Consider the following 24,965-nt stretch of genomic DNA (forward strand, 5'->3'; position numbering starts at 1 on the left):
GAGATCCATCTGCCTCTGCCTCCTGAGTGCTTGAATTAAAAGTATTCACCACCGTGTCCAGTAAAACTCATTGTTTTGATGGGTTTTTTCTCATTACCAGTAACTTCAGTAAAGCCTTGATTAAGTAGAATTCAAATGTTAAAATACTCTTGTTCTTATCGCCAAATCAGACTGTCATCTCGGTGTGCTGTCCATTGACTAGATACTATAGACCAGCTCCATTCCCACCTGTGTGTCACCTGCAGACACTGACAGAAGCCTCCCACCAACCTGTGTGCATAAACCTGTGAGATTCCATGGCAGTTGATGCTGTCCATTCATTATGTAGGCCTGTGGGTCACACTCAAATCCTCAGACTTGGTAATGTAGAAACTTAGAATTAATTAAAAAAAAAAAACTCTGATTTTGGTTTTAAACTCAAACATTAACTTCCCCCAGGGACACATCCAGGAGAAGCACATTTCAGAGGCTCAACAAACATTCCAGAGGAAGAAAGACCCCAAGATAGGAGTTTATTAGCCTTTAGCACATTAAAACCTGGGTAAACAGCAGCTACCTAAGCTGACCTTCTTTGTTAGTTACTTAACAACTGAGCCTGAGAACTGCTGTTAGAGTTTGGCCTTTATGGTTAATGTTTAAGAAGTAATTGTATAACTGCCTTTATGAGCCCTGTGAATATGGTATAAATGCTTCCCTCAATTTTGGCTCAGAGTTCTTCTTGCCTTCATACAAAAGAACCCCAGTACCGGCTATTATCAATTCATCAATAAACCCCATGCGATTGCAGCGAGTCCCTTCTGTGAGTATTTCTGGGAGAGTGCACCCCGTGCGTTTGGATCCTTAGAATCCAACAGTAACAAGCGCTGTTATCCAATGAGCCATTTTGCTGGTCCACTGATGTGATTTTTTTTTAAAAGCTTGCCAGGCTTTCAAATATTTGGGGGGAAAGAGAGGACAACAATTCCCCCAGGGGTGGAGGGAGAAAGAGCAGAAGTTTTAGTTAGAAAAAAAGACAACTGCCAGTAAGTGGTGGCTCAGTGGGTGAAAAGACTTTGCCACCAAGTCTGGCGACCTGCATTCAGTCTACTGGACCCATATGGTGGAAGGAGAGAACCAGCTCCTGCAGACTGTCCTCAGACCTACACACACACACACAGACATGTTATAACATTTTAAAGGGGGGACGCGACTAAAATAGTATCTTCAGTATATTATATTTATAGGAATGCATAACATGTGAAATGTACATTTTGAAGTTTCATCCACAACTTATAACGTTTACTGCAGTAATAATAACAAGACAGCAGGTCGGCACTTTACAACATTACGCATGAGTGAGTCAGACTGTCAGACTTACAAATAAAATATTTACAAGCTACCTTTACAAAACAACATCATGTGCATACAAAATGAACAACTGCAGGGAAAGTTAAAATAATAAGACAACCAAAACCCAAAAACCCCAGAAGATACACTTAAGGCAGACCAGCAAGACACTGAAATAATTAAGGCTGTGGAATTCTTCTGCACCTTGAAAATATAGAGCTATTTACCAATACTGTGGAGTGATTTTTAAATCAATTGTCACAAGTCTGATGTAAATATGTACTTATATGTATATGTGTAATGGTCACTATGGGGAAACCTGTCCACTTATGGATAAGGCCTTTTATGTGGATGGCCAGAGAAGCCCACCACAAATTCTCAAAAGGCTTTGGGGGTAGGGATCACTCAAAACCAAGAAGTGTTGGCCCAATTTGAAAATCAGATATTAAACTTCAAATATTATCCAGGCATAATGGCATATACCTTTAATCCCAGCACTCAGGAGGCAGAGGCAGGCAGACCTCTGTGAGTTCAAGGCCAACCTGGTCTACAGAGTGAGTCCCAGGACAGCCAGGCCTACATAGAGGGACCCTGTCTCAACAAACAAACAAAAAATCCAAACACACACACACACAAAAGAATTCAAATATAGACTTTTGAGTAAACAGAATCACATAAATTATAGTCTCAATGTGTTTCATACTTTGTTCATTTGGCCATGTGGACTTCAGAAATCAGCAAATTAATTCCCATGTGACTAGAATTCTCCATGTATTATCCCTAATGGTTTTGAATGGTCCTAAATGGTTTTCCAGTAGAAAAACTGACCCACCTGGGCTGCCTGAAAATGGATAGATTTCTGCATATGAGCAATAACATATACATACATATTATACACTATATACATGTACAGATGTACATATATCCATATTTTCCAACAGTTTGCCCTCCATTGACGCTGTTCTTTGCATAAATAGCATTTTCACAAGGGTATGTCTAGTTTTCAACAGTCTTTCTATTTATCCCTCTTCTAGTTTGACTTACTTTCCCACAGAGTAGTCTGAAGTTCAACAGAAACAGAAGTAAAAGCACCAGGGTTTTTGTTTTTTGTTTTTTGTTTTTTTTTTTTTTTAAATCAAACACAGAGGTGAAAGATATGGCTTAAGTTAGTAAGAGAAGACGGAAGTTTTGTTAACTTGAGATTCATAGCCACCGTCTTTGAGGTCACAGTAACGGTCTTCATGGACTCAGTTCTTGATGGAAGTGGGGGATTGCTGCAGCTCCTATCCCTGCACTGGCAGATTTACTTGGTTAAATTAACATTCAGGAATCCTAAGACTTGCTATCTGCACTTTTCCTTGCTCTTCCCCCTTGTGAAGTAGGTTATCTGATTGAACTGTTGGGTTGGTCATTCAGATAAAAAAAACGAGATCTGACCACAATTTGGAAGTTCTTGACAGTAGCCCAGGAGTGTTAATTTTAGCCTTTTAATTAATATCATTTAAGATTAAAGCACTGTAGTGGAATGACCGTATTCTTCTCCCATAACAACTTATATTTAAAAAAATAAGAGAAAAATGTCTTTCATAACAAATATGGCCATATGATATTTCTGTATTCAATTTCCATATGGATTTTTCATTAAAAACATTTCCTATTTTTAAAAAGTCTGTCTATGGATAAATTTCAGCCCCTTTGAGCTCTTTAAGATGAATGAGAGTGAGAGACTTACCATTTTCAGAAAATAATTACTATCATAGTATCCTCTTTTCTGTCAGTGGGATCTATGTGAGCGTTTCCTTTCGCCTATTCTCGGTCTAATAATTCCTTCCCTAAAGGTCTTTAGATTTCAAATAACAAAAAAATCATGAGGTGTGTTTTTTTTTAAATAAATAAATAAATAAATCTGTTGAAAGCTTATATATGTTTGCCTAACCCAGACTCCAGTGTAACGTTACCCAGGCAAGGACAGAATATGGTCTACGTTCCTCAAAACCCACTGTCTACTACAGAGACCCTTTGTGTTCAATTGATTACCCTCTATCAGGTATAGAGGAGAGAGTTTCTATTAACACAGAAAAATAACCCCCATTTACTTTAGATTGCATTTTCTCTATCATTTTCTCAAAAATCTAACCTGCCATGTTTTTCAAGATAGGCAAGAAAAGAAAGAAGGATGAGTGGTCAGTCCATAGACATAGAGGTTTGGAGACAACAGAAGACAACTCTGGATGAACAGAGCCAAAGTTCTCTTTCTCTAACATCTAATTCTCTTTCCCACTGTGGGTATCACTTGCCTTTTCTAGAAGATTCCTGTGGGACTCTAAAGAAATGAATTGTGACAAGGGAGTGTATTGGATTCTCACATCTGCCCTTCCAATGAGTAAAGTAGCTATTTGGATTCTTCTTTGTCCGCCCCCAACCCCAACATAAAGCTTGGAAGGGAAAGAAATGGCTGGCTGGCTTGGAAAGCATCAGACTCTCATGTCTACCCTAAGAAATACTGAAGAAAACAGCTTATGGGCATTTAAGGCCTCCTCAGCTCTCCCAAACCCTTTTCTGTAGACAAGCTCTTAAAGGGTGGAAATTATAAGGTAAGAACAAACAACATGTATACGGGGAGGACCCAGACCTTCCAAATGAGAAGCAATTTACAGAGGTTAACCTCAGGAGTTTGTAAACGGTACCCAAAGATAAGACTGAGGGAAACTGGAATGTTCAAAGTTACTGTCAATAAAATTCTAAGCACTGGCAGTGTGTAGCACTTGAAGAAAATCAAAATATCATATAGATGTGTCAACAAGGATATTTTTCTCAACATTCTTAAGAGATTAATGTTCTCTCTTCTTCTCCCCAAATTCCATTTTATCAATGGGGACATTTGGGTCAGAAAACAACAAAAGACTCCCTGGAAGAAAGAATGAGTGTGGAATAGCTGAGATGAAGACCCAAAAAGGCCTGTTCCCATTCTACATTCAGATATTCTCATTTAAAACATATCTTAAACCTAAGGGAAAACAGACTGCAGTATCAGCAAATCGAAATGTAATTGAACTTCACTCTCCACCTCCCCTCTGAAAGGCACTATGATTGATAAAGGCTTTGTGAGGCACAAAGCTGAAGCCAGCTTTCCCCTCTGCCTCCTCTACCCCCACTCAGGTTGCTGATGGCTGGGAGACACCTGAAGGACACATCCGACATTACGATGGGTTTGTTTTTCCCTTTGTCCTAACAGTTTTTAACCATATTCAGTTATAAGTGGGTAGTAATCTGTTTAATTTCAAACAAATGTAAATGGTGCAAAAATTATTAGAGCTGTCATCAGGGACACTGGATTGGCCCTGATCTTTTCCATCTGTCTGTACCCCCACCCTTTTAACACAAAACAAAGGAGCTCAAGATGGTGAATAGAACCCAAACAAGAAATCTTCGACTTGGAGAGTGGCAGCTCACTCTCCCCAAGAACAACTGGGAGGGTATTAGGAGTGGGAGATTCTCTCCTCCTCCCCCTTCTCTCTTAGTTCTAAGTCTCCCTGTGAAAACAGGTACAGAAGAGTGGTCCTGGGTTCTTCTTCTCCAGCCACCGTTGAGCACAACTGTACTCCAAACTATATTTCCTTGCCCTGTCAATGGGGTTTCTCCTAATTCCCATCTTGCTAGGGAGAATTCTCCAGCCAAGACTATCTTGGCCCCTAATGGAGGGACCAGGTGCTTCGTAGACAGGGACTTCCCTGTTCACTTCACTCACCAAACTACACAAAGAATGCCCCCTTTCTCTCAGTAAGCCCCCGAAGCTTCCACTACTTCTACAGGTGTACTTGAGCTGCCATTAACACAGTCACGTCCCTTTCCTTTCCTGGCTTCCCTGTGTACCTGGGGCAATTCCATGTGGCCCCATGTCTAGACCATCCCACCTCTGACACAAACACAGCTGTGAAAACTTGGCTCTCCACAGAGTTCTGCCACATACAACATCTTTTCAATATGGCCCTTCTGTCATGTCTGAACACCACTGTCCTAGGCTCTGTTCCCTCCCTAGCAGAAACTTGACCGGTCAGAACAATTCTAAGTGACTCCGCAGGAAGCCCTTCTTTCAAGACAGCCATAGTGGACAAGTGGACAGAACGGACCTGGCCATGTCACTTTCCGGATCTTTGGATTCCTCAGAGCCTGCATTTTATCTTACAATAAGCCCTCTGGCCCAAGGCTTTCCTCCTTAATGCTACGTTTCTTAATAAAGACATGTTTATTGTTTTAAAAAAATTTTTAGTAAGCATGCTTTGTGTATTCATCATGGTTTAAATGAAAATATGTGAAGGTAAGCTCTGAGGGAGTGAGGCCTGCTGACCCAGGGCCACCCGAAGACAAAGAAACTACAGTCAGAGTCGGTTTCCACATATTTGGTTAACCCCCAAAATACTAGGTGCTAGTCTTATTGCTTTTTACTTTCTACTGATTTATTTCCCTATAATCTTGGATGAATTGAGATGGAGGATGGACGATGAGTAATCTGACTTTGAAACTGATGGGGGGAGTGTGATGAGTATTTTAATTCTATATTCCCACCATGGGAATAAGTGTTTTATACATTAAAATTAGACAGTTCCCATCATGTCTCCTTTAAATGGTTTAAACAGTTTTGCAGTTCTGTTTTTCCCTTCCCAGATTCCTGTTACATAATTTCAGTTTTCTCAGTTCCTACTAGCAGGAGTGACACGATGACATGAAACCCAATTTACATAAACATTTCAGTTATATATATATATATATATATATATATATATATATATATATATTTAGAATATTATTTGCATCAAAGCAATTTTTAAAGCACACGCTAGGAAACAAAGGGTGAGTCGTGTACAAACAGAAAATAATTAAAAAACAAAAACAAAAAACCAAACATTCCCCCACTCCCCCCTTCCAACAGAAGAAGAAGAAGAAGAAGAAAAAAAAAAAAACCCAACAAAACAAAAAAACCATGAAGTGCCCTGGTTAATTTGGTTTCCCTCCGGAGGGCACCGGGCAAAATCTTGTAAGGAGAAAGCGGCACTGGCCTCAGAATATAATTGGTCCTTTTAGTGCAGAGACATTGGTGGCTGTGTGGTGATAGGTATTGCTATCACAGTTAAAACCCCATGCTGTGTTAAAGTGATAGGTCAGGCTTTGCTCCATGGCTTCAGGAAGGACTTAGGATGAGCCTTTCAAAGGCTTTGATGGCTGCCTCCTTTTGGTGAGCACCCCGAAGCTTCATGAGGGGTTAGGATAAATAAATAAAGCAAGCTAACTTTCTGAAAACTGTATTCTACAGCTATGAAATCAGAAAGAGCTGCTACGCTGTTCACAGGAACTGTAGGAAAAGTTTCCATGTGCCCTTCTGTCCGAACTTGTGATATTCACTTACCTATGGCAGGCCCAGGGTGGCTATAAAAACACCCCCCACCCCCTCCACATTCTTACTAGATTTGGATTTATTTCCTGGCAGTCTTTCCCACAGGAGGAACTCTGAGCTGCCAGTGAGTTCAGAGGGGAAGCTTTGATACACAGAACCTATCTTATTCAAACAACCCATAATGGAGGAAAAAATATCCCATTCACAGCTCACAAAAGGGTCGCATTGCTTTCTCTTAATACACAGGTTTTGATAAAAGATCTCTATACAAGATTTATAAAATGCTCTAAAAAACTTGTCATCTAATTGTGCTTAGTCAAAATAATGCGATGCTTCGGTAAATAAATTACTGTCTTAACGGGAGCACTCAAAGTTACTTATGATTGATTTCATATAGAACTCTATATTATAAAACTCTGAAACCTGAATGAGATCTATTATATTGTATGTGTATATGTATCCTGTTAAGAAACTATATCTAAGCCATCGAAAGCAGAATAGCTGACATCTCTGTTAAATAGAACTTTTTTTTTTTTTTTTTTTGCTTAAATTTTCAATGGAATCAGAAACCTACTATACTGCTCAGTGGGTGTACTGCTTGCCCACTTAAACTGCTCATTTTGGAATGTACAATTAACATTTTTATACCAAGTTCTATCTTGTTAGCCTTGCCCTTTCTTTTAATACTTTCTGTAACTCTGTATCTTTACTTCTTCAGCATGACCTTCTGGAATGCTCCTGGGATTAAGGTGACTTTCACGATGCTCAGACCCCACGCAACCACAGACAAGGTTTAAGAGGACCACCTCTCAGTCCAGAGAACCACATGGAGTGAAATGATGAACAGAGTTATTTACAGACACGCTTAGTCTTGCTTTGGTTCACACTGCACTTCTATGTGAAACCGCAGGGGGTTATGGGATAGCTAGGTCCCTTGGTTCACCCTGTTGACGATGTAACTCTTGACATTGGGAATGGGACGCACATCATTCTGGTGCTTGCGGCGTTCTATGAAGCAGGCCAGACGGGAGGTGTCTAAGGGGATCTTAGAGTAGCTGCCATTGTGGGGCTGTAGCCAGGGATGCTGCAGGCATGTGGCTGCCGTGGGCCGCCTCCGGAAGTCCTCCTGTAAGATTACGTTGATAAAATCCCTGGCAGCGTTGCTCACACCGCAGAAGTACTCATGGGGGAAGCTGAAGTCCACCCTACACACGTTGATACAGGTCTCCTCTTTGCTCTCATCTAAGAAGGGGGAGACCCCACTAAGCATGACATATGTCAGAACCCCGATGCTCCAGATGTCTGTGCCCAGTGAGACAGGGATGCCTTGGATCACTTCGGGGGCAGCAAACTCAGGGTTCCCCAGCAGATGGTGGATGTGGAAGTGGCCTGAGATCTGGACAGCATCTTCCAAGTCGATAAGCTTCACTCGAGGTACTGGGATCCGGAGGTCAATAAGCAGGTTCTCAGGCTACAGGGACCCAGGAAGGCAGGGACAAGAAAGGCAAGATCAGATCTTTGTTGACCCCAAGCTGGAGTCGGTTAGCTAACACAGTTCTATTATTCTTTGGTTCAGTTTGTGCATGTGGAATATTCCCTATGCAAAGGCAAGGGAGGTTTCAAACTCACTAAACTCTGGGCTTACGTGGCACTTTAGATAAGTTGGTTAGCATCGGGGAAGGGGTACAGGACTAACTGTATACTCCTGGCTGGCCTGGAACTTACTATTTATACCAGACTGACCTGGAACGTATAGAGATCCTCCTGTCTTTGTCTCCTGACTGCTGGGCTTATGAGTAAGAGCTGCTGCACCCAGCCTGTACTTTCTCACCCCAGTGTTAGAGAGCCAACCCAGGACCTTATGCATGCTAAGCAGGTGTTCTACTACTAAGTCATACACCTATTCCAGAAGAGCTTACCTTCTTACCTACCCTTTGTTTTTGCAGTGAATCAAGAAAAGAAATAGCTTTTTAAGAAAAAAGAAGCTTCTCAGTAACTGTGTATGTGTGTATACACATACTGTGTGTGTGTGTGTGTGTGTGTGCGCATTTCTGGGTGGTGGTAACATGGGCCTTTAATCTCAGCACTTGGGAAGCAGAAGCAGGTGGATCTATGAGTTCAAGGCCAGCTTGGTCTACAGGGTGAGTTCCAGCATAACCAGGGCTACACAGAGAAACCCTTTCTTGAAAAAAATTATTTTTTTATGTGTATGTATCTTTATGAGTGTATTCCATGTGGGTGTGTTGGAGGCCATAAGAAAACACTGGATACATTACAGTTGGAGTTGCAGGTGGCTGTGAGCCCAACAATGTGGGTGCTGGGAAAAGAACTTGTGTCTAAAGCACTGACTCACCTCTCCAGCCCTCATAAATTCCTTTCTTTTACAGAATGAAGGAGAACAGGACATTAAGTGATATCTATAAAGTTAGACTACTTGGTTAAAACTTTCATGCCTTCTCTTACCCCAGGTGCCACCATCTCTGTGGTGTGTTCTTTTTTCATTCCTGAACAATGCACTTAAGTAGGGTGAAAGTCTAGTTCTAGTTTAATAGTCACATGATGTCACAGTAAGTAGACAAAAGAAATTTCAAACTTTTCCTGAGCAGCAGTGGCACACGCCTTTAATCCCAGCACTTGAGAGGCAGAGGCAGGCGGATCTCTGAGTTCGATGACAGCCTGGTCTACAGAGTGAGTTCCAGGACAGCCAGGGCTACACAGAGAAACTCTGTCTTTATAAAAACAAAATGAAACAACAACAATAAAAAGAAATTCACATTTGTATTCCTTAAGGAAATGGCTGGTGAGCTGAGCTCATCTATTTCACTGCACCAGGCACTGATTTTTTATTACCTTTATGTCCAAATGTGCAACTCTGCAGTTGTGAAGGTACTGCAGAGCTTCCATGATGTCTCGGATGTAGAAAGCTACCTTTTCTTCCATCAGCTCATCGTGATTCATAAGGTAGTCCAAGAGTCGGCCGTCATCCATCCTGAAAGCAAGGGGGAGGGGGGTGGATAAATAGAGAAATGACCCATGTATATTGCTTAAGAATCTCTATGAGGTCTCTTATTAATAAAGTTTAGTGTTTCAACACACATGTATTTTAGAGCCCAAAGTAAGTGCCACATTCAGAACTAGAATGAATCAAGTTAAAAATGCATTATGCCACAGGAGAAATTCTTATAGCTTTGCTTACAGAACACTGTTTTGTTGGCTTTAAGGTCTAACCTGGCTTTAAGAGGTTAGGTTGAAGGAAAAGAAAAGTCTGGTGCCTATAGTGAGCCTCATACATGTTAAAGGTGTTTTCACTTCTAGCATTTTTAGATGGGAGAAGTGTGAAGGTGGAAAGCTTTGTGCTCGACATATCTGATCTCTTCTTAACTCCTTCACCTTTCTGACAGTTTGCCAACTTTTAAAGACTGAAACTGGGATAAGTGGAGCCAGCCATATGCAGATTTGGATTCTGGTTCTGCCTCTTACCAACTGGTGGCTGTAGGCAATCACTTAAACTCCCTGTGCTTTGGCTTCCCTGAAAGGTACCATCTTTTAAGGTGGGGATAGCAACTGGCTGCCAACAGCAACATCAATGGCAAAATAAGACCTACTCATATGTTTGAAAACTTGGTCCCCAGTTGCTGGAACTGTTTGGGAAGAATTAGGAGGCGTGGCCTTGTTGGCAAAGGTGCGGCACTGAGGCAAGCTTTGAAGGTTTCAAAAGCCCATACCATTCCCAGTTAGTTTCCTGCTTTGTGCTTGTGAGTCAAGTTGTAAGCTCTCAACTACAGCTCTAGAACCATGCACACCTGCCTGCATGCTCCTCACCATGATGGTCATGGACTCACCCACTGAAACTGTAAGCCCCTAATAAACTCTTTCTTCTATATGTTGCCTTGGTCATGGTGTCTCATCACAGAAAGAGAGAAGTAACACACAGTGCTGAATAAACAGTAGCTATTTCTAGGTTCCCTGTGCCCTTTTGTAACAAGAAGTGATCAAACCTTTAACATGAAGTGGGTCATTTGAGATACATCTCAGGAAATGCCCATGTCAAGTAGCGTGATCCAGTATAGGAATAACTTTCGACTGTAGCTGAAACCTGCATGGCCGTCTTGCATAGCAGTCTTCGTTTTCTCCTTTAATTTGTTCCTTGCTATGGGACCCTTCTATTTTATTGATAGGTGAAAAGGATGGAGTCCCTGGAAGGCTCCCTCCTTCCCTCTGACCTTCTAGTTATGAAGCAAGAGAGGCAAGAGCAGAAAGGAGTGGTGCTGTGCTCATCACATGGAGCTCCAGGAGATACTTAGAACAAATAAGGGGGACATTTACAGCAACACTGTCCCAAGCCCAGAAAGGATCAACCGCCCCACCCTCCTTAGAGCTATTCTCCAGCCTGCATCCATCTGAGATGAGGGAATGGAAATCTCGATTTTCTGGTAGAGGAGGGTTGCACCAGTTACCCCTATTGACCACTACAGGCAGAGCAAGATTGAGCACGTGGTTCCACTCAGGCCTTGCTTCCCTGAAGATCACATCCAACAAACAAAGCACGGTTCTATGCTCTCATAGCCCTGAGTAATGTATTGTACTGGCTGGTTTTGTGTCAACTTGATACAAGCTGGAGTTATCACAGAGAAAGGAGCCTCCCTTGAGGAAATGCCTCCATGAGATCCAGCTGTAAGGTATTTTCTCAACTAGTGGTCAAGGGTGGGAGAGCCCATTGTGAGTGATGCCATCCCTGGGCTAGTAGTCTTGGGTTCCATAAGGAAGCAAGCTGAGCAAGCCAGGGGAAGCAAGCCAGTAAGTAACATCCCTCCATGGCCTCTGCATCAGCTCCTGCTTCCTGCCCTGCTTGAGTTCCAGTCCTGACTTCCTTTGGTGATGAACAGCAATGTGGAAGTGTAAGCTGAATAAACCCTTTCCTCCCCAACTTGCTTCTTGGTCATGATGTTTGTACAGGAATAGAAACTCTGACTAAGACATGTATGGTCTCTGGTATTTCCCATGCCATATTTAAAGCATCATTTATCTCTTGGTCTTAACTATTGCACTTACAGCCCCTAAGGATAAGAGCTGTATCTTTCTGTGCCTAGTCCTACTGCAAATTGAAATGCCAAGGCAGGCTGTTGTATCCATGGGATGCCTCCTTACACTGGGAAAAAGGGAGGGGTGCCAACCCCAGTGTGGTCTTGGTGGGGACAGAGTGACATCGTTCTTGCCCTTGGGAGAGGGCCCTGGTGTGAGCCTCTATGAGTGTCAATGGCTGCTGTGTGTGTAAGGCTTGTTTGTGTAATAATGTAACAGTGGAGAATTCTTTCCTTCTGAGGAATGTCCTCCCTGTTAACATTAATGACTCCATGATAATTAGAAACAGCACAGGAGTCGAGGGTGTGGCTATGTCTCAGCAAAATGGTAAACACTGGGACCTTCAGGACAGCCCTTAAGGCTATGGAAAAGAGCTCTAAATACATGAGTTCTCAACTATGTAAAAATATAAGGATGCAATATGAATTACTAGATTCACAATCTAAAGGAACACAGGCAGCTGCATTAATGAGCCAGCTTGTCAGACAGACAGACACAAAGGCAAGCCAGTTCCTAAGTCCAAGGTCAGCCTGGGGCACATCGAGTCAAAGCCCTGGTGTGGTAGAAATGGTGACTTCAGGACAGGGTCCCACCCAGCTAGCTAATCATCTATGTTTAACAAAGGCAGGCAGATCTCTGAGTTCTCTTGCAACGTTAAGAAAAAAATGTATGCTTGCTGGTTCCTAAGAATTAAAGGTCTGGGGTCACAGGGATGCTGTCTTATATGATAACCAAAAGGTAACTTAATGTAAATGACTGAATTGATATACAAATTTAAAAAATGGGCTTTTGGTCTGCATGAGATGAGCTAAGCAGAATGTGATAGCAGTTCTTTAGAATTTTCTCTTTCAAGAGCTGAGCTGTCTGAAATCTCTGGAGAGAGAGAAAAAAGCTATTCAAGATTTTTTTTTTTCTAACAGGATTTCTGACTTGGTTAGAAGATCCAATAATTTTTTTATAGCAGCTTTTCTGACTTTGGTTAGAAAATCCATGAACTATTCAGATAGTTTTTAGAATGTTTACTAGCAGAGAGAGCTCTCGCAACCAGAAAGTTCTTTAGAAAGGAAGAAAATGCTGTCTAGAACAGAGTAGAACACACACACACACACACACACACACACACAGCAGTCTGGAAAGCCATTTCAACAGAACCTAGGCTGACAGCTTGAACCCACAATTTGATTTCTGTAGGGGCGGTTCTGAAGCTAAGGTCCTGTTCACCAATTGGTTCTTGATCTGTCAGTAGAGAAAGCCATGAGCCAATTGCTGGTCAGAAGGGACGGGAGGGACTTCCATGTCATTGGAGGCAAGCAGGGAGACGAAGAGCCAGGCAATGTCTCAGGAGGAGTGGTGGCCGCTCTTATAGGCGGGGTTGTCAGAGATGTTTAGTAGTGACTAGATTCATCTGACCGACTAAAGTAGGGGCAGGTGGGAGGTTGGAGCTAAGATTATTGATAAGGGCCGGGTGGTGGTGGCGCACGCCTTTAATCCCAGCACTTGGGAGGCTGAGGCAGGTGGATTTCTGAGTTCGAGGCCAGCCTGGTCTACAGCGTGAGTTCCAGGACAGCCAGGGCTACACAGAGAAACACTGTCTCGAAAAACAAAAAAACAAAAAGAGTATTGATAAGGGCATGCTTTTCCAGACAGGAGATAAGTAGCACCTAGCAATTGTGCCAAGAAGGCAAGTTAAAAATGAACAATTGTGTATGTGTGTTTTTTATCCATGGATTCAAGAGAAGTTGGGCAAGGGCTGGTAGTGCAGCCCATTCCCGAAGCTTAGGTCGGGTATCAAAAAGCTATACACAATGAACTTCGAGTTGTTTGTTTTCGAAGCTCTCAGACACCCCTTCTCTCAGAATTCCTCTCCCAAGCCAAGGTTGGTCCCTAGCAAGGGTTGGGGGGGGGGGGTGTGGGGAGGAGAGGAGGGAGAAGTTTTGATTGGGATATAAAGTAAATAAACAAATGAATTAATGAAAAAGGCTATATCTTTCTACATTTGATATCTAGATAATCTGCCATTCCAGAAATGTCTTAGATGGAAAATTCTAGGTAGTAGATTGGGGTGCTATGGCTATAGATTGATAGATAAACTTCTCTTGTTCCAACACCACTGCTGTCAATCAGTCAACCACTAGGAAAGTCTTCTTAAATGAGCCAAGCCTGAGAGTACATAATAGGAAGAAAATGAAAATAAGGGTAAGAAATACAGATTACAGCTAGGGAAGAGAAATAAGTTCTGGTGATCTAGTTTATAGTATGGTTAACCAGAGTTAACAATATGAACTGTTAATATATTTCAATATCTTGAGAAGAGAAATTGTTTTTCAAAGTGTTTTCGTTACAAAGAAACAACTCATGATAATATTCTGGTTTGATGATTACACAATGTATACATTCAATGAAACATTGTACCCCATAAATATGAAACATGAAATGAAGCTTAGAAAAACTAGGAAAAGCATAGTGAGAAGACATGGTTTCAAGATCTACTGTATGGATCCAATAAAAGGATGGATTCTCCACCCATGCTTTCATTGAGATTGCTTTAAAGACCTTCTCCATTCTTGATTTCTCTAGTCTGTAGAGTGAGAACTACATTAATATAAAGCTGGAGCTGAAAGAAAACATGGTCCATAGGACACTTTATAAACCATAAGGCACGGAATGAAATGTGACTCTTGTCCATTAATTGTAGGCAATGGAGAACCCAGGCAGATGAGGACCCCACTAGAGATATTATGTCTGTACTCACAATTCCAAAATCAGGATGTAGGACGTGGGGGACTCGTAGGTGTCATGGAGAGTGATGTACTGAGGGTGCTGCAGATGCTGGAGCAGGGCGGCCTCGTGCGCAGCCTGCTCCTTCTTCTTCATTTTTTTGCTCACAAATTTCACAGCAACATCTTTGCGGGTTGCTTTGTGAATGCATTTCTTTACAATGGAGAAACGGCCTCTGCGAGACAAAGGAGGGGGTGGTTTCCAAGGTTCATCAGTCATCAGGGCATCATTTACCAGAATATGTTAGGGTGTGTGTGTGTGTGTCCACAGGTACACACATGCACGTGCATGTGCACACATGCCCAGGTGCATCGCTGAGACAGTAACATCTTACAAGTTGAGTGTTCCTAATCCAAAAATCCAAAATCCAAAATGCTCTAAAATCTGACACCCTTCGTGTGCAGACATCGAATTACTGTGGAAAATTCTACAGCTGACTTCACACGGTGAGTGACAAAGTACAGGTACACTGCCACATTACTAGACACCTTCAGGCAAAGGAGTGCATGAAATACAGGTGGCTACTTTTAGACTTGGGTCCCAGACTCAAGACATCTCTTTGTGTACATGTACATAGTTCCTAACATCCTTAGTGCAGAAACGCTTCTGGTCCCAAGCATTTTGAAGAAGAGAGATCAAGCAATATTAGAAATCTTTCTGGGGCTGGAGTGATGGCTTCATTCTCAGCATCCACAAGGCTGCTCACAACTTTCTATACCTTCCAAGGTATCTTATGCCCTTTTCTTTGCCAGATACATATGTGGTGCATATACATCTGTGCAGCACTTAACCGTGCTCATAAAATAAAAACAAATAAATTAGAAAAAAAAAAGAAAGAAATTTCCTCCTGGGACTGGTAATTTGGCTCAGGGCATAAAGGCACCTGCTATCTGAAGACATAGACCTGACAGCCTAAGCCCGGTGCCTGAAACTCACATAAAAGCATGAGAGTATTGACTCCACAAATTTGTCCCTGACCTCTACACATGTGCCGTCCACACATGGGATGTGGCATGTGTGCACTGCTCCCCCCACAACATAATACACATACACACATATGAATACATAATGAAATGAAATCTTTCCTTCTGTACTTTCAATTATGATATTATTATTATTTAAAAAGCCATCTCTACTTTCTCATCATCCTAGGCTCTTTCAAACCTCAAAGGTAAACTAAAACAAGTTTTTAGCCAAGATATTTCTGTGCTATTTGGAGCATCAAGTATGGGTTTGTTTTCTTTTCTAGACAGAATATACTTCTGCACAGAGAACGATGGGCTGGAGAGATGGCTTAGTGGTTAAGAGCCCTTGTTCCTGCAGAAGACTGGGGTTCAGTTCCCAGCACCCGCATGGTGGCTCACAACCATCCATACCTACAATTTCAGGGGATCCAACAACCTCTTCTGGCCTCTACAGGGACCAGGCATGCATGTGGTGCACAGACATACACAGTCAAAATTCATACACATAAAATAAATTAATTTTAAAAAAAGAAAGTAAAATGAATATATGAAACTTTAAAAAAATTCCCTTTTAAAAAATTTTATGTGTATGGCTATTTTGCCTACATGCATGTCTGTGCACCATGTGTGTACAATGCTCCCAGAGGCTAGAAGAGAGAACCCTTGGTTGTGAACCACCATGTAGGTGCTAGGATTGAATTCAGGTCCTGTGGAAGAGTAGCCAGTGTTCTTATCTACTAATCTCAAATACAAAAACATCTTTATAAAATTTTGCCATGCTTTACCCACAGAGCAAGTTTGAGCAAGTTCTTTGATTACAGTGCAATGAAATTAGAAGTGAGTAACAAAATATAACTTAAATCTTACATATATCAAAGCATTTTATAGTACTTATAACTCATTATAATTGGTTCAAGAAATAAGCCATAGTCGAAAAATACACAGATACAATGATAATGAAAATATCATAGATCAAAATTAGAGACATGTAACTAAAATTACACTTCTGGGAAAATTTTGAGGTTTAAAAATCTTATATTACACCTGGCCTGGTGTCACATGCCTTTCATCCCAGCACTGGGAAGGCAGAGGCAGGCAGATGTCTGAGTTCAAGGCCATTCTGGTCTACAGAGTGAGTTCCAGGATAGCCAGGGCCCCTGTCTCAAAACCAAACCAAACCAAACCAAACCAAACCAAACCAAACCAAACCAAAATGAAACAAAGAAAAAGCTAAGTTTTTCTTACAACAAGGCAAGCTTCCAACTCCAGTAAAGAAAAAAATGGAAGAACATTCCCAGGAATGCCCTAGCTGTTTTCCAACCAAAAGAGACAAAAATCGAAAGAAACACCAACAAACCAAGCCAGTCATTCTCCTGTTGTGAGATGGATGGTATCCTTACCTGCCAATCTCGTTCAGTTCCGTGTAAGCAGAATCAAAATTTTCCTTCCAAGAAATGGTGGCACCGTCAGCAGCTGCATCTTTGAGAGAGAGAGAATCCACATGTGACATTACGAAGATATTTCAGCATAATAACCTCAGGGAAGTTCTTATGACTAAATACTCTTTCACGGCCACCCAGTGGTGAAAGGCTGTGATTCTCTGGACTGTTATTTTAAAAATGTCCAACGGGGGTGGATATGGCAGGGTCAAGCAGCCGATCGTTCCCTCAAACAGAGGGAGATCGTGGGACAGGATCAGAAATATAGCTTCACAAAAAGTCAGAGAAACATAGGAAGGCGGAAAGAGGAACCCTGGGAGGACTAGAAAAATCAGTGAAAATTCGGGGTATGGGCAGCAGAGAGGATGAGTGAGCTGAAGGCCGTGGGGGAAAAGAGGGAAGCAGTGTGGGCGAAGTGTTCTAGAGACTTCTCTGCCTGACATCACTGTCCTTGTCCTTCTGCAGGCTTTTCCTATAGTTCTCAGCCTTCCTAATGCTTTGACCCTTTAATACAGATCCTCAGGCTGTGGTGACCCCGACCATACCATTATTTCATAGCTACTTCACAATTGTCATGTTGCTATGAATTGTAATGTGAATATCTGATATGCAGAGTATCTGCTCAAGACCCACAGGTTGAGAACCGCTGCTCTATATGACCTGATTGAACTTTACCCAGGACTGGTTCTCCTGGGTGATTCTGACCTTGTACGGCGTGTTAATCCTTGTTACACACACACACACACACACACCCCTGCTGGGGTGTCTGCTGGGGATCAGGTCTCAGAAGTAACAAGTTTCTTCTTTTAAAATGTCTCTGGGACCAAAATGGGCAGAGAAGGTGGGTCAGTGAGCAAGGTGGGCAAAGTGAGAACCACACTGGTAATGTATTCACATTTAGTTAGTTACACATATGTCTTAGCCAATTTCTATTTTATGTAGATCCATGTTGAAAAGCAGATTCTGGAAGGGTGGGGCAAATGTCAAGGTTTCATTGGAAGTGGCCTCCTTTCCTCTTGGTGTTTTAAGTTGTTGAGCCCAGCAGTCCCTGACACAGTGGAAAACACATGCCTGCCAGAGGCACCCAGGGGAAAACAGGCTTTGAACTCCACAAGAGATCTAAGAGGAGGTCCAGAACCAGAAAGCACACTGTAACAAAGGTCTCCTGTATATCCTTTGAGGCTCCCCTGAGGAACCCCAAAAGGCATATGATCAGCAAGGGTAGTAGGTCTAATGTTGGCTCTGAGATACCTCCTGAGACACTCCATCTGATCTGTTAAAGGTGGTCTGATGGAAGCTGCCACATGGTCCCAAGACACCTCCCCATGGGAGTTACAGTGGCCCACCGCCTTGCTTCCATTGGCTAGCTGTCCTCGGTCTGCTGGGACTGGGTCTGCTGGGACTCACCGTACTCTGGAAGGCGCACGAACTCCGAGGGCTCACTGGGAAGGCTGATTCCCCAGGGGTTGCTGGCGCTGACCCTGAACTGGTAAGGGCACCCAGGACTAAGGTCTTCAATGACCAGGTAAGTGTCCAAGGTCGAAGCTACTGACTGCTGCCAGACCTGGGAACCTAGAGAGACAGAGTCAGAAACATTGTTTCAAAGGCCTAGAAAATGGAGAGAGTCAGAGTCAAAGGCATTGTTTCAAAGGTCTTCAGCAAACAAAGACAGGGAAATGAACAGCGTGGTCACGGGCTCTGAAAGCCTCCAGACCAGTTGTGGGGGATTTTGGCCCTGTTTTCCTGAGTAACAGGCTAAATGACAGCTGGTGCAAGAAGTTGGTTCTAATCTATCTCAAACGAGCAAGGTGAGGAGTTAGCACTGATTGGTTACACATGGGAAACTGTGGCCAGAAGTGTGATTAGGCCGGAAGAAAATACAAGTCAGGAACAAAATGAGAGGAAACATGCCTTTGGAAATTGAAACAAAAATTAACACACATGGGGCATATTACATGTGGAAACACTCCAGGGCACGGCACAATTCTCCCCTTTAACTTCAGCTAAAGTTCATAGAGCCCAGTGATGACCAGAGCACTAATCTTGCCTGACAGATGAAGAAGTAGGCGCCTCAGAAACACTAAACAGTGTGCCCATGAGAACTTACGTTTCTGGGATGAACTATGAACTTAACACAGAAATAGTGAAACAGCTTTCTTTTTTTCTTTTTCTTTTTTTTCTTTTTTTTTCTTTTTGGCTCAGCAATCACACCTGGGCTGGCCCTGCATAGCCTGCTGCAGACAGCTTTAGAAAAAGGCTGAAATATAGTTTTATAACTGCACACTTCCTCCTTAAGAAAAAAGAATTAAAATAACGCTAGAATAGAAAGAAAAGTAAAACAAACAGTCTTGGGGAGCAAGCAGGTGCTTTAGGTTCAGTTGGGTTATTCATAATGTGGTTTGGAGCTGTGTGTTATTATTATTTTATTATTATTATTATTATTATTACTATTACAGAGTCTCACTATGTAGCTGGCTCCAGCTGACTTATGTAGAGCAGGCTGGCTTCGAACTCAAAGAGACCCTCCTGCCAATGCCTCCTGAGTGCCAGGATTAAAAGTGTGCGCCACCACACCTGGCTTAAACTATCTTTCTTTCCCCACAGTTAAAGGTATATGTGTGTATACACGTTGTAGAGTATATCTGGAGAAGGAGGGGTAGAGCTCCGCTCATCCTGCCGTGCTTTCTGGTCTAGGAGAAAAGATAGATTAGCCAACTACAGAGCTGGGTCTAGTGGGAGCTCGCCTCTTATTAACAGCCTGTTTCTTTACTCTTTAGGCTTTAGCTTCCCATCTGTAACATGGGCTCAGTAGCCCCATCTGTGTGATTGAGCTGGATAAGCAGGACAAAGCAATGAAGACACACTGCCACCTAGTGGCTGTGCCTGGACGGCACCAGAGAGGTTTCCGTTTGGGAACCGTGGGCAAATACAGCCTGGCCCCAGGCTTCTGTGCTAAACTCCCAGGGTGCCCTAGCCAGGCTGATACCAGTGAATGGGAAGATATTTGAAGCCTGAGGTTCTCGACTCTGAAGACCTCCTAAGAGGAGGTAGATATAGAAGAGCAGAGCAACACACCTTCCTCGCGGTACTCCACTGTGTACCCGGAAATAGTGCAGTTCCCAGTGCTGGCTGGGGGTAGCCAGCGGAGGATGACAGAGGTGCAGCTCCTCTCCTGTGCGATTGGGCGGTTGGGGGCTGCGGGTACACCTGTGGAGACAGACAGCAGGGCGGGTGCGACTTCTCAGAGCTGAGAGTTGCATGCCCTAATAGCATGGTGTACAGGAAAGATACCAAGAATGTCTTAAATCTGGACCATAACCTTGTCCACAAAGCACATCTTTCTCTAAGCCCAAGGGAGGCCTAGGAGATGGGACATGCTGTCTGACAACCTCCCTCAATTAAACATGGTCAGGAACCATGTTGGAGGAGGTTAGCAGGGTTAAGTGTCTTCTCATTGGTCTGCGGTGCTGCCCTAGACCCTTTCTTCTGAGTCTCAGGGTGTCCTGTGTTCTGGTCATGTTCACTTAAAATGATCAGTATATAAAGTCTTTGAGGCCAGAATAGGAAAGGCAGAATAGGAGACAGCCAGGGCAGTGGGGAGGGAGGAATTTGTAGTTATTGTTTAATAGAAACAGATAATAAAAGAGTTATGTGGATGGATGGTGGTGGCCACAAACCAATGGGTGTGTCCTCAGTGCATTAAACTCTACACTTAAAAGTGGTTAAGATGCTAAGTTTCATTGTTGTGTTTTGTTACAGTTAAGAAATGCTCAGAGAGAGAAAGAGAGAGAGAGAGAGAGAGAGAGAGAGAGAGAGAGAGAGAGAGATTACAGCATACCTTGCACCTTAACTGTAGCAGACGTGGATGCAGTTCCGTGGTCATTTGTTGCTATGCAGGTATAAATCCCACTGTCTTGGGGCATCAGGTTGCAGATCTTGAGGGTGCTTTCCCCAGAATCACTAGGACATTAAATGGATCTTCTTCAGACTCCCACAGGGATAAAGTTGAGGGATGTGTAAAATGTCAGAGGCTTGGTTCCTGGTATGCGGAGCTGAGGGTGCATGCCTCCTCCAGCTCAGCCTACCTCTACAACTTGGGTGAACACCTTGCATCCATTTCCTTAAGTGGGGGATTCATTCATTTATTTATTTATTTCCCTTTGCATCCCAATCGTTGCTCTCCCTTCTGGTGCCCCCCCCCCAATCCTACCCTCTCACCCACTCCCCTTCTCCTCTGAGAGGGTTGAGGTCCCCTCTGGGTATCCCCCAACCCTGGCACATCAAGTCTCTGCAGAGCTAGGCGCATCCTTTCCCATGAGGCCAGATAAAGCAGCCCAGTTAGGAGAACGTATTACACCCACAGGCAACAGGTTTAAGGGTACTCCTGTTGTTGGGGAACCCACATGAAGACGTGGAGCTACACATTTACTACATATGCATGGGGAGGCCTAGGTCCAGCCCATGTATATATAATCTTTAGTTAGTGGTTCAGACTCTGAGAGTCCCTGAGGGTCCAGATTCGTTGATCCTGTTGGTCTTCCTGTGGGGCTTCTATCCCCTTTGGGGCCCTCAGTGTGGGGAGGTTATTTTTTTTCCTCACTATGCTCATTGCCCAAATTTGTGTAAATAAGGAGTAGAATAGGAATGAAATGATGTATGAATTAGAAATAATAAAATCCTGTAACCTACCGGTTTTTAAGTACATCATACAAATAATTCTTATGCTGAAATAACATCAGTCCCTTAAGTCAGTAACAAATGATAAAACATAATCAATAAGGAATATGCTTAAGTATTTCAGACCTTACCTAAGGGACCCTTAAAATCATTAAGTAGGTGTCTGCGGAGATGACTCGGTAGGTTAAGTGCTTGCTGGACAAGCCTGAGAATCTGAGTTAGTAACAATTTGGCTGTGGCTTGTGCCTGTGACCCCAGAACTGGGTAGGTCAGGGAGCAGGCAGATCCAGAGGCTCGCTGGCCAGCTAGTCTAGCTGAAACAGCAAGCTCCAGGTTTCATGAGAGATGATGTCTCAAAAAACCAGGAAGAGAGCAGCCGATGAAGACACTTGGAGTGAACCTCTGGCCTCCATACCCTGCCATATGTACACACATACCACACACACACATACACACACCACATACACATACACACATCACACATACAGACATGCTATACACATGCATACTACACACACATACCACACACATATATACACATGCCATATATACATACACACATATACCACACACACACACATACACACACACACATACACATTGAACAAAGAAAGGGTAAATTCCTGTAATTAAATGGTAACTTTCTTGCTTGCCCCAGAAGGACTTTCAGAAGCACTTCACAGAAGGCACATCTCTGAAAGGCTTAAATTACACGGAAGTCAACCGCTTCCTTTGTGGCAATTTGAATGAGAATGGCTCCCATAGCCTCAAATATTTGAATGTTTGGTGCCCAGTAGGTAGAACTGTTTAGAAAGGATTAGGAGATATGACCATGACCTTGGGTTTTGAGGTCTCAAAAGCTCATGCCAGACCCAGTCTCTCTCTCTCTCTCTCCCTCCTGCTTGTGATCTCAGCTAGTGCTTGGAGTCATGCCTGCTTGCCTGCTGCCATGCCCCTGCCATGATGGTCATGTGTCTTCTACTCTCTAGAACCATGAGCTCCAAATTAAATGTTTTCTTCTCTATGTTCCCTTGGTCATAGAGCCTTTTCACATCAATAGAAAGGTGACTAAGACACCATCCCTGCGGTATGACATATTCTGAAATCTTCATGGTCTTTGCCAAACAATGACTCTCACACTGAGCTGCTGAGATCCATGAAGTTTTATGGCCTGCCCAGACATCTCTTTTGGAAACATCAAAGAAGATACTGTCCCCAACACACACACACACACACACACAACACACCACCACACACACACACACAAATACTTACATACATAAACAGACACACAGACAATCACAAACAGACTCACAGACACACACAAACACAGACACAAAAACAATCACAAACATGGACTCATACTCACACACATAGACACATAGACAGTCACAAACACACACAAACACAGACACATAAATACATACATATAAATACATATACAAACAGAAACACAATCACAAACACAGACTCACAGATGCACACACAGAGACACAAAAACAATCACAAACACAGACTCACAGATACTTACACACATAAACACACAATCACACAGACTCACAGACACAAACACATACACACACACCGACACTTACAAACACAGACAAATACACAAACAGAAACAATCACAAACACAGCCTGATAGACACAGACACACCCACAGACACACCCACAGATACATACACTCGAAAATACAATTTAAGCCAATGGAAATGTGCTCTATTCCAGGCATTTGTCTAAGTGTCTGGTGAGCCATTAGAACTTGGTACTGCTTGTCTGCTGTAAGCAGCCACACTCAGTGATGCTCAGAATTCATGGGGGGACAAGTTAGCAGAATGGTTGGCAGGCAGTCAACCAAGCAGCCTTTAGTGTAGATGCACCTTGTGGCTTGATATCCCACTGCACAGTCTGGAATATGCACCATCATCCCCCTCATAAAACAGCTCTTAGGTAAGGAACGAATCACATCGCCATCTTTATCTCAAGCGTCCTGATGGGCATCAAGCATTCCCCGGTGTTCAGTTAGCATTCAGTACTTGTGACAGATCTCCCTGGGGATCCTTGGACACATCATCTAACAGTGTGCCTATAAGGCAGGACCACAGAAACATTTTATATTTATAGTTCAGGCTTGGCTTGTTATTTAAAGGATAGTGCTTTTATCTGTTTTCTGTAGGCCCTGCACAGAGTGTTTCTAGATGGTTCCTATAAGCCTCATGTCTGTCTGTCTGGTGCTGGGCAGCACACTCAATGTATGCTGGCACAGTCCAGAGCCAGGCTGAGAGGCCAGCTACAGAGTGGGCAGCTGAGGCTGTGCTTGAGACTTGAATACAGGGTGCTCTGGTGTGGGGGGAGGGAGGGGGCTAATCCACCATGCTTTTAACGAAGTCTGTCTCCTAATCAAGGCCAAGTGTATAATCTGGAATAAACACTAAAACAGATCTTTTGGGGTAACTAGTAATCTATAAAGAATTTCACCCCAGTCCAGCCTCTGGGTGCTATGGGCCCAGACACTGGATGATCCCCTTACCAGGAGGAGATGGTGTATGTGGCTGAACTGTTGTCAGTGTCTAGGATGTTCTGATCTGGACCCTTCCAGGTGATGTTGGGCTTTGGCCGCCCACAGGCTTTGCACTGTAGTAGCACCGTGTCTCCAAGCAAGCAGGTCACATCTACTAAGGGCACAAGGAATTCCGGAGCCACTGCAATTGAATTGATACACACTCGTGTAACTTCTCAAAACAAACAACAGCCATTTTAGACATTGTGCTATTCTCAGAGATGGAGCATCAGGGTTCAAACGACCCTCCCCCTAGCATTGTTTGATCTGTGAGAAACTCACTATGTAGATCAGGCTGGCCTCAAACCCAGAAAGATCTGCCTGTCTCTCGGTGCTGAGATTAAAGGCATACACCACCATGCCCACCTTTGTGTCCCTTTATTTAACAGCAACATTAGAAACAAAAGCAAAAGAGAGGGAGAAGCTCCGGTGCATAATGTAGAGGTGGTATTTGGGGACGTTTCACAATACAGTCTTGAGATTTATACAAATGTATTGTTTAATTTACTTAATCAAAGCCAAACCCCTTACAACACCGCACATGCTATACCCTTTGCACTTACTAGTTTATCTTATTGATCTCTCCTTCTTCATAAATACAGAAGCATATCACCATTGCTTAAGTCCCCACCTTAAAGCTAGATATAATGTCATTTATTTAGCCAGTCCCCACATTCTCAATTCTATCCCCTTAAAAACTCACCTTCCTGGATGAAATTTGGGTTCAAGATCTGAAAAAGAAACAC

General features: G+C 43.0%; 1 protein-coding gene across 1 annotated transcript; it reads right to left on the bottom strand.

Annotated features, from left to right (window-relative positions):
• Nucleotides 1-1,190: 1,190 nt before the first annotated feature.
• LOC117701583 (kalirin-like) lies at nt 1,191-24,956 on the bottom strand (the record flags this gene model as incomplete). The annotated part of the gene is made up of 9 exons (XM_034493179.2): nt 1,191-8,189; nt 9,569-9,707; nt 14,553-14,753; nt 16,944-17,022; nt 18,390-18,554; nt 20,058-20,189; nt 20,821-20,942; nt 24,190-24,361; nt 24,923-24,956. Coding segments are annotated over 9 exons (1,590 nt in total), but the record flags the coding sequence as incomplete, so codon positions are not given.
• Between the last annotated feature and the right edge of the window lie 9 nt (nt 24,957-24,965).

The sequence above is a fragment of the Arvicanthis niloticus genome, unplaced genomic scaffold (genome assembly GCF_011762505.2).
Source record: "Arvicanthis niloticus isolate mArvNil1 unplaced genomic scaffold, mArvNil1.pat.X pat_scaffold_1388_arrow_ctg1, whole genome shotgun sequence".
Classification (NCBI taxonomy): domain Eukaryota; kingdom Metazoa; phylum Chordata; class Mammalia; order Rodentia; family Muridae; genus Arvicanthis; species Arvicanthis niloticus.